The 12,877-nt window shown below is 42.0% G+C and overlaps 1 protein-coding gene across 4 annotated transcripts in view; it reads right to left on the bottom strand.

Moving 5' to 3' along the window:
- SHQ1 (SHQ1, H/ACA ribonucleoprotein assembly factor) overlaps positions 1-11,748 on the bottom strand; it is a 52,204-nt gene extending 40,456 nt beyond the window's left edge. For all 4 annotated transcript variants that reach the window (XM_042823728.1, XM_042823727.1, XM_042823729.1 and 1 more), the window contains exons 1-7: positions 11,680-11,748; positions 11,028-11,212; positions 10,063-10,127; positions 9,161-9,283; positions 7,770-7,915; positions 6,726-6,838; positions 5,670-5,794 (exon numbers count right to left, since the gene is read on the bottom strand). In XM_042823728.1, the coding sequence (XP_042679662.1) occupies positions 5,670-5,794; positions 6,726-6,838; positions 7,770-7,915; positions 9,161-9,283; positions 10,063-10,127; positions 11,028-11,170 (715 nt within the window). In that variant the 5' untranslated portion in view covers positions 11,171-11,212; positions 11,680-11,748. The remainder of the gene's footprint in view (positions 1-5,669; positions 5,795-6,725; positions 6,839-7,769; positions 7,916-9,160; positions 9,284-10,062; positions 10,128-11,027; positions 11,213-11,679) is intronic.
- Between the last annotated feature and the right edge of the window lie 1,129 nt (positions 11,749-12,877).

Here is a 12,877-nt window from a genome sequence, read left to right as displayed (position 1 = left end):
CTATCAGCTTCATAGCCATGAAATACTTGATTTAAATTCCTGCAGAAACTTCTTTACGAGCTGAACATTTCCCTGGAGTCAAGCCAGCTTCCATTTATTTACAGGCTCCCACAAAAAACTTCCCACTTTTATGTCATCTAAAAAAAGCTGATCTCTTCCATTTGCTACAATCAAATACAAAATGGCAATTTAGCAAAGCTATGGTAATTCTGAGTTTTTTCATTAATGCAACGCAGTTCAGTATCATCCCCTAAATCACCAATACAGAGCACAAATCTGCATTCTACCAGAGAAGTTCTTGGTAGGTGCTTCTCCAAGCACGCTGATTGCTCAGCGAGTCACCTCTGTATTAAAGCTCTCCATACAGCTATATGTGCAGTGTTGGAGCATATCTGAAAAAAATTCAGAAGAACATTGCATAAACCCACTTTGTAAGTGGTTGCAGAGGGGCATAAGGAAGTATCACATCGGGGCCTGATAGGTAGAAAGAGGTGCAACTGGGAATAAAAAAAAGTATCTTCAATCACAGCAAGCTTTCCACTGAAAACCCCTTCTTGGGCAAACACACCATTCATTATTAAAACATATGCAAACAGTGCTTTCACCCTGAAGGGAAACAAAATGAGGTGAAACCAAAGCTAAAGAGGAAAAAGAAATCCTAAATAAAAACTAGCCAGAAGTCCATAAGCAGAGGCTGCTACCCACAGTCACAAAGCTTAAGATCACTTTCAATGACTCTCTTCAACAGCTCTTTGCTGCCCATGATCTCCGTAAAACCAGACCTTAAGTGGTTTTTGTAGTGTTTCTGTAATGGAGAAACACAGCTGTGAATGCCCTGCCTCTACACAGCTTGCTGCACTGCACAGAGCTTCACAACAGTAGAGCAGTTTCTTACAGAGGAACCAAGTAACTCCTCCTTAGCAGGAGCACCTATCTCAGACAACAGGACTTCTGATGAATGCAGAGCAGTTACCCAGGGCTCGCATGGCTCCAGTTCAACTCAACCTGCTTTCTGCAGTTAACAGTCAAGATGTACACATACCAGGAATGCAACTACTGTTCTTCTCCACATCATACCATTATGTTCAGAATTGGATAAGCCACTGAGAACCCACATAGCACTGCTCTTAATCAGTGTCTTTCAGGTGGAAGTTAGTCTCATAGATGCTCATCAAAATCAACCCGTGTGATAACAATCATCAGTTAAGAAACAGCCCAGTGCTGAGAGCAAAGACATGCTTAAATGTTCTACTATCAAATCTGTAACACAATGGAAAGCACAGCAACGACAGCAGAGCAGCAAGGTCCAAGGCTGCAGCAAGTGAGGATTTACTTAAACACAACAGCCGAGGGCACAGAAATAAAGGAAAGCATCTGCTTACCTTCAGAAGGCCTCAGGCACACAGGGACCTCCAGCAAAATCCCCTTGCCTCCACTGCCAACCCTTAAATGAGGTCTGGGAAGGGGTGCATCCTGGCTCCATCCCTTCCATCACTCAGGTACATTGCATGCAGCTGAGCTCCCCTGGGTTGGCCCTGCCTTCCCACCAGGTGCTCAATCACTGTTTCAGGCCATAACTTGCACTCCATTACAAAAATCTTAGATTTCCTAAAATCTCTACTCCAGAGGAATACATACACGTGAACCACACTTAAGTAGAAAACACAAACTCAGTTTAGTGAATTTCATGAAATCCCTCTCATGAAAGAGCTTTTTCTCCTTTGAACACAAACTCTGAAGCATTGCAATGTATACAACTGGACCATAACAGCTGAAAACAAGTCTACTAGACAAGAGCAAAGATGTAAAATCAGACAACTCCCAAAGGTAAACATGACAAGATGTTCGTTAGCTTACTGCAAAGCACCAGGTGTTCTTAATAAAATAAATCTCCAGGGAAAATAATTCAAGTTTACAAACAAAGATCTATCCATTCCTCAAAGATTGAGAAATAAATTATCCAGGCCTGGAACTAATTATTAACATGTCAAAATCACCACCTACTTTGTTTTCACATTTCAAAAATAAAAGTGCATAGCAGGAGATTATCAGAACAAGTAAAATCATAATTACTGCACTGCTATGTTAAGCCTGTATTTTGTACACTGGAATTACCAATGCTTTATCTAACAACACCTCCACAACAATTAAAGCAATAATGTGAAAAGCAGCATCTGAAATCTTAAGTCTGCAGATTTTCTTAAGTTTGATTTTAAAAATAATTTGTACATTTGTTGGTTCCTAAACCACACATCTTCCTGCAACAGCATAACTGCATGTTCATTCATGGATGTAAAAAGGAATCATACAAATTAATACCATAAACTTACCATTAGACAATACTACCAAGATCACCCTTACTCACTATGTACTTTGTTTTCTTATTTTGTGTAAGCCATTCCTCACTGACAGAACCCAACTGTCAGTGAAGTACAACCTAATCTCTAAGCAAGGTGAGCAGCTCTGACACTCACAGGCTGTTTTGTTACAGTAGGGTGAAATTTTATAAAGATCACATCACCTAAATTCTAGGTAAGGTTTGGGGTATTCAGCAATCAGTCCAATGTAACACATGCAGCTCAAGACTGCTGTGAAACTCACCACTGTAAATGTTAGGGGTACTCAGATGAAACATGCTCCCTAGAAGGAGCCAACTGAGTGCTCAGCCTCCTAGAACCACAGAAACTTTAGGTCAGAAAGGACATCTGAAAATCAGCTTGTCCAGCCATCCAGCAGAAGCACAGCCTTGCTCATGGGGCTTGTCAGGCCAAGTGTTACATTCCATAACTTGCTCAAAGGAAACTTAACATTTAGAGCTCAGCAACTTCTAACTAAAACGCTGTGCCACAGTACTAAGATTTTACATGAGTACTTTTCTGCTGGTCAGAAACTGGCAGCACTAGGTATAGGGGAAGATTAGCCAGTAGAAAGTACATAAACCAGGAATCAAGTCAGTTTTTGATTTTAATCAGTAGCAAACATGTTTCTTCCTCAAGCTCTTGCCAAGATATGAAAAGAAAACAGGCATCACTGCTCTGACTAGAAAGATGCTAAGGGACTTTATTTAGGACAAGCAATCCAACACATCCCAGCGTTGGATGCTGCCTTAAATCATTGTAAACTTAAACCTGTGAGTAACAGAACAAACAAAGCAGATTTTCTATTGATTTGTCCCTTGTGCTCCAACAGTTCACTTCCTGATTAGGTATGAAAGGTCACCAACTTCCTGCAGTGCTGACACACTGATAACATCTCTTTCCTTCAAGAATTCTGCAATATCTAGAAGATGGCAGGGAAGATTTAATGAAGGTACTTGTTCTGCTGTTTGTGGGGCCATTTTCACAGAACTTGAAGGAGGCAGATACTTGAGACCTCTAGAGCCCTTCTGCTGTGGGGATACTGCAAAAGCAGCACCAAGAGCAGCCTAAAGACTAAAGACAAAGACTAAACCTAGGCACTCCTTACCGTATGAAGGCTTTGTTTTTTTCCTCCTCCACATCCTCACAACAGATATAAACACAATCAGATGCAGTAGTCCTCTGGTTATTACAGAAGTTTGACCTGACACTTAGCAGGTGAGTAATTAAACAGGCTCAAAGAATCACTACATGTCACTTCAATAACACATCTTACACACTGCAGTATGCAGCTCCTGTTTCGCACTTCATAGCTGAGCTCTAGTGTTCAAAGGCTTCTTACTCCAAGCACACACTACCACCAGCAACAGCCTCCTTATCCTTTCAGGCATGTAACAACCTTGGCTTAATACACTCAGATTTCTCCCCAGTTCTAAGGGATATAATGCAAGATTGCTCCAGCAATGAAGCGTAAAAACAATACAAGAACACCTGGAACCCACCCTATTCTTCATCAGATCCCAGAACAAACAGGCTGGGCCCCCTCTTGCCTTTATCTCCACATAAGGGCACTTTGAGTGGAACCTGTACTCCCTCTCATGGCCATTTCTCTCACCACAACTCATTCGGGTTTAAGAACCTCCAATGGTTTCAGGTCCTTACTTGCTGCTTGCCATCAGTCTGCTGCTACCATTCAAACAATGTTATCAGAACTGAGGTCTAAGTTGAGGGGCATGGGAGGGCTTATGGAGATTGTTATTTTGCAACCCAAAGACAGATGGTCACTCCTGCTAAATTTACTCAAGATCTCCAAAACCACAAAAGGCTCTGCAACATGAAGGTCACACAAAGTTTTTTAGTCAACTTTATCATGGAAAGAAGTTGGTTTTAACAAATCATTTAGAGAAAAAGTAACCCTCTGCATAGCCCCAGTTTCTGTCTAACCTTCATCAGTAGGCTTGCCAGGTTTCTGTGCACTTTCTCTATTATTGCTGCTGCCCCAGAAGTCCAAAATCTGTGCACGTGTTTTTCCTTCAGAACTTTGATTTGGAATAAAAGGAATAGTCTTTATCAATAAAACCATCCAGCAGCTCTTCATTTTTCTTAAATCCCTTGGCACAGACAAATGTGATGAATATTTCACTTACTAAAGGAGTGAATGGATTAAAAACAAACAAAAGAACTCCTTGCTGTTCTGTTTTCAAGCCTCTAGTACCATTGTCCAACGCTTTCTAAACTACATGCTTATGACAGATATAATTAATTTCTGGATTCAAAGACTGAAGAGATCAGAAATGAAGATCAGATTACATTCACAGTAAAATACAAGGAACTTAAATTCCTTTGTTATACTCTCATAGGGAATGTGAAAGTGCAGGTATTATTAGTGGACTAATATCATATCTGTTACAGCACCTCTGCTAACCAGATTATCATTATCAACCTCAGAAACAGTGTTTTCATACTGTGGAGGAAATGAGCAAAGGAGAATAAAAGAATGTGCATAGTAACTTAGAATACTCTCTGCAATCATTGTGTTCAGAAAGGTTATCTGTGCTCTGTTAACAGTACTGTTACAAGGTCATCTGCTAAGCCTGAAACCAACCCATTTTTCCCTTGACAAAGCACTAGGAGCCATAAAAACAGCAGTACAATATAAGTACCATGAACATCTGTGACACTGTGTAAATGAAATGAAGTATTCTACAGACACTCATCAAATAGAGATAAAGGCTGATAACAGTTCAATCAATCATCCACAGCTGATTCTCAAACTCATTGTCAAGTGTCTACACCATACTTACAAGTGGGCACAAATACCAGTTCAAACTACTATTCTTTTGAAAACACAACTAGGAAAGGAACAACCACTTAAAGTCTGGATTAAAAGAAAAAAGTGGAGAGTGGGACAAGCAGCAGGAACGTTTGTTGACTCATCTGTGAGCAGAAAGACAAATCTGATTTGTGTTCAGATGCCACAACTTGCTGACCCTGGCAGCTCCTCTGAAGTTTTGAGGCTCACAGCATACTCTTGAAAGGCACTTTCTTCCATAAAGATATGAAACTCTAAAATGGCCTCTAACAACAGCTCACTCCAAAACTTATTACAGACACCAAAGAGATCACACTACACCACGAACTAAATACTTCAGTATATAAATGTCCCTCAAAAAGCAGAAGGATAGTAACAGGATGCTTTTCTTCTAGACTCAAGATTGTAGAGCAAAATCACACTTTTTTTCCTCGAAGAATGATAACCTAGAACATAACAAGGCTCCACAGCAGTAACAGATAAATGTATAGTGTTCTCACCAGATGTAGGACTGTCACTCTGACTACTTTCCCCCTGCAAGGCCATCACTTTCTCATGAGCACCAACCCACCATGGTTTGTACTTCAAGACGTGCTGAACAGCTTCATCTTCAAAGAAGTCAGCTCTGGGTTAGAAAAGGTAACTCCATGTGAGTATATATCAATGCACACACAGTATATACTTAACTTTGCTCCAGGGTGCTTTCCAGAACTTACACATACAACTCTAAAAAATAAGAACAAACCTGATCACCATCTGTTCCTTAACCTTAAGAGATGTCACTCCAAAGAGAAGACTATGTCTCATAGAGCGCCACACCAGCAGCAAACTTGACTTTATTGGTAAGTTTGCTCATTTTCAAAGCAAGTATGCTTTGGAGAGAAATGGTGTGTGGCTAAAGAGCAAAGAAAGCAGAGATAAGGACTGACTTTTAAATAAACAAACACATGCCTTTGCAAGGTGGAAAAGGAAGTGTTGTATGTTAATTATGGAAGAGGCACATCCCAGCACAAAGCAGTAGTAGTAAAATATCAATATATTAAGTCTGCAAGGATTTATATTAAAGGATTTAAGTTCTAAGCCTCCTCTTATCATTCCAGCTTTCTCTTCAAGTCAAACTATAGTATAAATACTGAGAATAGAGAAAAAACACATTTCTTAATACTTTATCATACCAAAAGATGCCTAAACTACTGAACACAGACTGCAGTTTGGTTTATCCTCACACTGATTTTTTAATGCCTTCCTTAGGTGTCTCAAATATATACATATTAGCTTGCAGATTCTCCTTGAAGTCACAGTCCACAGCAGACCTGCTTGAGTACCAACTGACTTCCAAGCTTAATTAAGCAACAGAGTAACCTCAAAACAAGAAAGAATGCCTTGCGTCAATGTCACACTTTGACTATCCCACATCGCCCAGTCTAAGGAGACAAAGGCAGATGAAAAGTGAAGTTATTATTTCCAAAAGTGATTTTAAACCCAAGCATCCATAGGGAAGGCAAATACATATCAACTGAAGTATTTTTTACCAGGTGAAATAAATCAGTACTCACAGGTAATGATCAGGATCAAACTTGGCAGCTTCAGCTTCTAGGCGCTTCATCCTACGTTCATCTGTTGGAGTTTGGTCTGGATCCTTAACATCTATAACATCACCAAGTTCATCCTTGGTGCAACAAAAGGGAGGTGATAAAGCCACAGATCAACTGAGCAAGATTTCTTTAGTAAAAGTTTAGGAAGGATGCTTGATTTTCCTGTCATATCTTTCAAATTCATTCTCTGTTGTACAACTAAACATCAAGGCTTCAAGCAGTGGCAATTATCACCAATTCTAAGGCACCTTCAAATGTTATGAATTATATTCAGGTTTATTTACCATAAGGCAGCCAGGTTATTTCACACTACTATGAAAACTGTACTGTTTAGCAAAAATACACAACCACAAAGAGATTTAAAAAAAAAAAAAATCAAATATTGCTCTTACGACTTCTCCACTCTGAAGTGGCCACACATTAATCAACAGGCAATTGCAGTGCCTTTGGAACACCAGGACGTAGAGGTACACTAATGCTGATGAGAAATTGACTGCTTCAGAAATTTCACAGTATTAAGCCAGTGTATATATCCTAACAGAATACAAATACTTTCTCTACACAGCAATCATTCTGCCCTCAGACCTTAAGTGATTACAATTCATGCAGTGATGATTTACAAAGTTATACAATTTGTTTTAAATGGCTACTTCTTCAATCACTTGGTGAAAGAATTTAAGTAGAAAATTAAAGAAATATAATCCACTACTTCAATAAATGCTCTGTATGCTATGAAAATTACCCTACCTAGCATGTTACTGGTTGTAGATTAGCTTTTGTCTGTTTACAAAGAAAATGAACAGCTGAACATACAGGGACAAAGTAAGGACGTTTTGAAGATCCTGTTCTACCAACTAATCCATGAAAGAAATATACTGAGAACTGGGCAAAGGAGAAGAATTGGTACCTAACAATCTCCTTCTGGCTACAGAATGACCCAGGAAGGCCACCCAAAGAGGAAGGTACTTGGAACTTTTATGACAGGAAAAAAAGGCATGCATCTACCTGCAGCCGCTGGAACACCCCTGAGCGCAGATTCCCAAATCCATAGTAGCACTGCAGTGACAGAGGGCCTTCTGAAGCTTCTTTATGAAGGGTCTGCTCTACTTCCCAGTCAAATTCTTCCTCCTCCTCCAAATCAGCAGGAACACCTGGGTACATTGCATGATCAGAGAAAGAAAACTCACGGAAGGAATACATATGATTTAAAGGAAGGCAAACACTGATAACAAAATAAGCATTTTTTATTTCATCTTTTAAGAAAACTCTTGCAACACTTGACTAACTATAACTTAAAGAAAACAGAAGGGGAAAAGAAGTAAAACATGAACCACACAACTTCAAATCCATTTTATCTTATCTAGTCGAGTGAGAATAACCTGAGAATTCCCCGATGCAGTAAACCAGGCATTCTGAAGGCAAATCAGCTCTAACAGACTTTATTCAAAGTAAGAATGCAGGAAGCCAAATACATTTCCTCCATTGGTGCAACACTCGAATTTCCAACCATGGACGTTCAGAGTTGTTGGACCTTTGCTGCCCCCCTCTGCAAAGGGCAGCCTTGCCAAAAGTGTAACTTTTACCACCTGTAACATGCAAAATGTCACTGCTTGAACACACAAGCCTCATCTTCCAATTCCATCCTAACCCTGAAGGGTGGCACAAGCCTGCATGTTCACATTGGACTGTTGGACTAGACTGCTGCTATTACAAAAGAGTTTGGTGAACTACAGAAAAAAAAAAAAAAATCACAGGTTCCTCAAGTGTTTAAGTGAACAGATGCACACATCAGTGAGCCACAGGTCCTGCTCTAGAATTCAAAGATTTTCAAGAATAGAGACCAGGAAAACTAAAGCTTTGAGTGTACATGCTTAATGTCTAAAACAATTGTTCCAGTGATTTCAACAAGATTTGGATTTTATTCTAAGAGAACCACAAGAGGAACATAATTAAGTTATCCATGATGTAAGGCAGATACCCACAAAATTAAACATAGTCACATTTTCTGAAAAGTACTTATGTTAATCAAGTCATCCACTAGAATGTGTGGTTTTAATTAGCTTCTGCCCTTAGAGCCAGTTGTGCTATCTTGCAGAAGATTCACATTGTGTTTATCATACAGCCACTAGAGGGGTACAAAGATCTGCAGAGGATTAGCATATGTTAAACACATTTTGAAAAACAGTTATCATAACTAAGCCTACAGATAGAACATGCACCAACTCTTACAAGACATTCCTTTCAATAATCCACAATAATTCCAGATTCATTCAAACTCTGCTTCTACCTTGGTCTAGACAATATCAGAATTACACTTTTTATTAATTACTAGGGAGATCTATTTCCATAGCTATTTCATTTTGTACCTATACTGATAGCATAAGTTTTTGTCGTACCTATCTCCTCCACTAAAGGCTTTGCTGTCCTTGATTTCTTCGGTGCTAAAAGAGATGTCAGCATGTCCAGTCCTTCAAAATACTGCCCAGGACTCTCCTTAGGTAACTGAATTGTAAAAGTCCCTTATATAGTAAAGGCAGAACATAGTTATTATCACATTAAAATAATCAAGACAAACAAAAATGCTCATTTTCCCCTCTATTGAAATTTGCTCACGGAAATTGAGATACATGCAAGTAGCAATTTATTATGCACCTTATTATGCATAAATCTGCACGCAGGTTTTTAAACTTCCATAACAAATTTCACAAAAATCAAGGATATTACAGCATGAAAGAGATTATTTAACGAACTGTGAGCACCCACACAACCAACAGAAACAAACTTCAATGGATTGTCCTCAGCAGATGGCTATAGGAAGCTATTCAACCTTCTGATTATTGTTTCAAATATGAAACAAAGGCTTTGCAGGCCTTTTTGTTTATGAATACACTTGTCTCAAAAGGTGCTTTATTCCAGAAACACTTTCCACCAGTGTGGCTGAAGTGTTCTCTCTTAAATCTTAGAGAAGAGAATGCCTCAGGACTATCTCACTTATGCTTACTGCTACTCTTCTTCACAGACTTGGAAGATTTTACATGTTTTAACAATGGCATGCTTGCCTCCAATGGGCTTGAACCATTTCATGATTAAGACAGCTGCATGTCATTTGAGCTTAATGATAGCCTACATACAACAAATCCTCAGCAAGTTTCTTTTTCTTTTAATACCACGTAGCATAGGAGAAGTTAGGCTTATTTACAGGATCACACACTTTGCTAAAGGTTTCTTGCAGTGAAAATGCACAGAACAAGTGAAGAGTATTCTTCAAGACAACTATACTAAAAATAGTAAATGATACCTTTGTCTGTATCATAAGATGCCTTTTCTCTGCCGTTTTCCACAACTCTTCCAGGAAGTGTCAGTCTGGATGAAAAAAAAAAAAGATGTCTCATTGAATGCCTAACTAATTCTGCAACCTCATATTTCAGCACATAAAAATGTAAGGCACATTCCAAAGGCAGCACAAATAACTATATGATTCCTGTTAGTAATAATGGAAGTTATGAAGTAAAAATCTCTCTGTGGCTCTAAATCAATGACAAAGTCACAGCCAGCACAGACACAACACCCTTGGCTCTATCTGCAGCATTTGGAAGATTCTGTTTTAAAAACTCTAAATTAATTTCATAGTGACAGGACATGAGACAGCCAACTCAGAGCTTTCCACTAAACTCATAAAACCCTTTGAGTCTACTAATATATTTATAGAAGTACACCCAACAAAACAGGAAATAGAAAATAAGAAGGGTTAATGGCTCACCAGCTCTTACAGACAAAAGGTTCTCTCGAAATTTCCATACTGAGCTAATGATCATTCCATTCCTGTAGCACAGCAATGAACTTGCTAAAAGACAAAGCTAGGAACATCATTCCCTAGCATCTACACCACATGGATTTATCAGGAGTGTATCAGATTCTTCCTTCACAAAATATATTGTATCTGACTCTCAATGGGGAAGAGACACACCCTGTAAGACTTCAGTGCATTCAAAGAATTCAGCTGCCAGTTCATTACTAAAAATCAAAGTTCACATAAAAGTAAAAAGTTAGTTTTTTAAGTTTATAAATTTTAAGGTGACTTAACACCTGGAAACAAATATACCAGATCCATAGAAACAATTCCATGCAGAAAACAGGCTGTGTGCAGCCTACAGCATGAGAGCAATAGACAAGGATCATTCAAGAAGGATCCAAAACAAAGGTACTTTCTACCAACATTTATTTTATGAAGTCCAATGGCTTTGAAATGCTTTCACTACTCACCTAAGAAAGTAAGGCTTCACATAAAACTTGAAGTCTTCCCCTTCAAAGAACAAGTCAAGCTCTGACACTCTTGCATAAGGCACTCTGATGATTATTGTAAGAAAATCTGGATCCTGGCTCAGCTCAAAATCTGGGGTTATCATGATGAATCCAGCACAGGAGAACCTGCCACCAGGAATACAACCCTATAAAAGAGGGGAACAGGAAAAGATTATTGCAGCTGCTGCTTTATAGCACTAAGAAGCGTGTCTGAGGACTCTCTAAGGCCATTTCTGATTCCTGCAGAGTCAAGGGGAAAATATTTATGAGAAGAGCACAATAAAAAAATGCATTCCCACGGATGACCTGAAGGTATCACCTTGCTGCACCGCAAGAAAACAATTTTACGTCAACAAACAGAAACATTTGGAGCACATGGAATTAATTACACTCATTACAAGCACATCACATCCAGCCCCAGAACGTCAGCTTCCGTAAATTCTGTTTCAAACTCCGCAGGGAGCTGACCATAAACCAACACCTCACAGCGAAAGCCAGCAGCACACAGCGAGCACACCGCACCGACCCGCGGCACGAGGGCTGCGCCCGATCTCGGGGCCCCAGATACGGAGCACACGAGAGGGAGCCACAAACCGCCCCACCGCTTACTCACCGGACAAACGCGGAGGCCGCAGCTCAGCGCTCCAGCCGGGAGCTCCGAGCTTCCGCTCGCAGTTCTGCTCCGCGCCCTCCCGCCCCGGCCGCGCAGCGCTCACAGCCCGCGCGCCTCTCACCGCGCCTATGTGGGGCCGAGGCGGGCGGCGCGCATGCGCGGGAAGGGCTCCGCCCCGAGGGCCGCCCGCCCGCAGTGAACGGCGGGAGCGGCGCGCGGTTGTGCCTCACGCTGCGCGAGGGGGATTTGGCCGCGCTGCGCGTGGGCTTGAGGGGTTTCGAGTAGAGACTTTATGAAACCAGCGGCGGCAGGGAGCGAGGTGTCTGACCTCCATCAGCCATGCGGGGATGAGTGCCGAGTCACACAGATATGATGTGTGGAAAAAAATCACACGGCCCAACCCTACGCATCCCGCGGACAGGGCGGTACCCGAGCTGTTCTCCCCGTGCACGGCAGCGTGTGCCGGTGCTCTTGGCTGCCGCGCCTGAACCAGCCTGCCGCCCAGCCTACAGCTCGGCGAGGGGAACTCGGTGACCTCAGCGCCACGGGATTTTGCGAGGCCGGCTATTAGAATGTATTTGGGAGCGCCCTGCGGGCATTCGCTGTCAGGCTGACCGCTGCTGTCCGCTGTGGGGCAGTTGGGTGAGATGACATTTAAAAGTGCTTTCCAACTCAAACGATTCCGCGATCAGACGCTGAACATCAGCCACGAAGGGAGGAGAAAAGAGATGAAAAGGCGTACCGAAGTCCCAGCATCTCAATGCTCGTAGACCTTCGCCGTTCTGCAGCCGGTCCCGATACAATCCAGCAGCCAAGGGACGGGCAGCCGGGCTGTGGGACGCCCGCAGCAGCCGCCCGTTCCTCGGAGGTGAATCACAGCCCGCGTCCCCGCTCACCTCCCCCCCGCTCGTCCATCCACACGCGCCCCTCGCTGCACCGAACCCTGACACGAGCAGAACTTTATGAGCTTGTAAGCGTGAGGTACCTTTGGGTAACGCAGCGCGCACCGCGAAGCCCAGCCTCCTCCCGCGGGGAGAGGCGACGATTGGCATTAATTCGCCGGCATCGGGCTTCGCGCGAAGCAGCCGCGCTCCAGTTCCTCCGGCCGCGAGCGCTGCGCCGGGTGAGCGGCTACTCCAGAGAGTACGGTAGGGTGCGCCCCGCCCCTGCTGCCGGGCGCCGGCCGGGGCTCAGCGGC

This window comes from Centrocercus urophasianus, unplaced genomic scaffold (assembly GCF_019232065.1).
Source record: "Centrocercus urophasianus isolate 14NV4802_14NV808 unplaced genomic scaffold, USGS_Curo_1.0 seq_22, whole genome shotgun sequence".
Taxonomy (NCBI): domain Eukaryota; kingdom Metazoa; phylum Chordata; class Aves; order Galliformes; family Phasianidae; genus Centrocercus; species Centrocercus urophasianus.
This window is presented reverse-complemented; position numbering and strand designations above follow the sequence as displayed.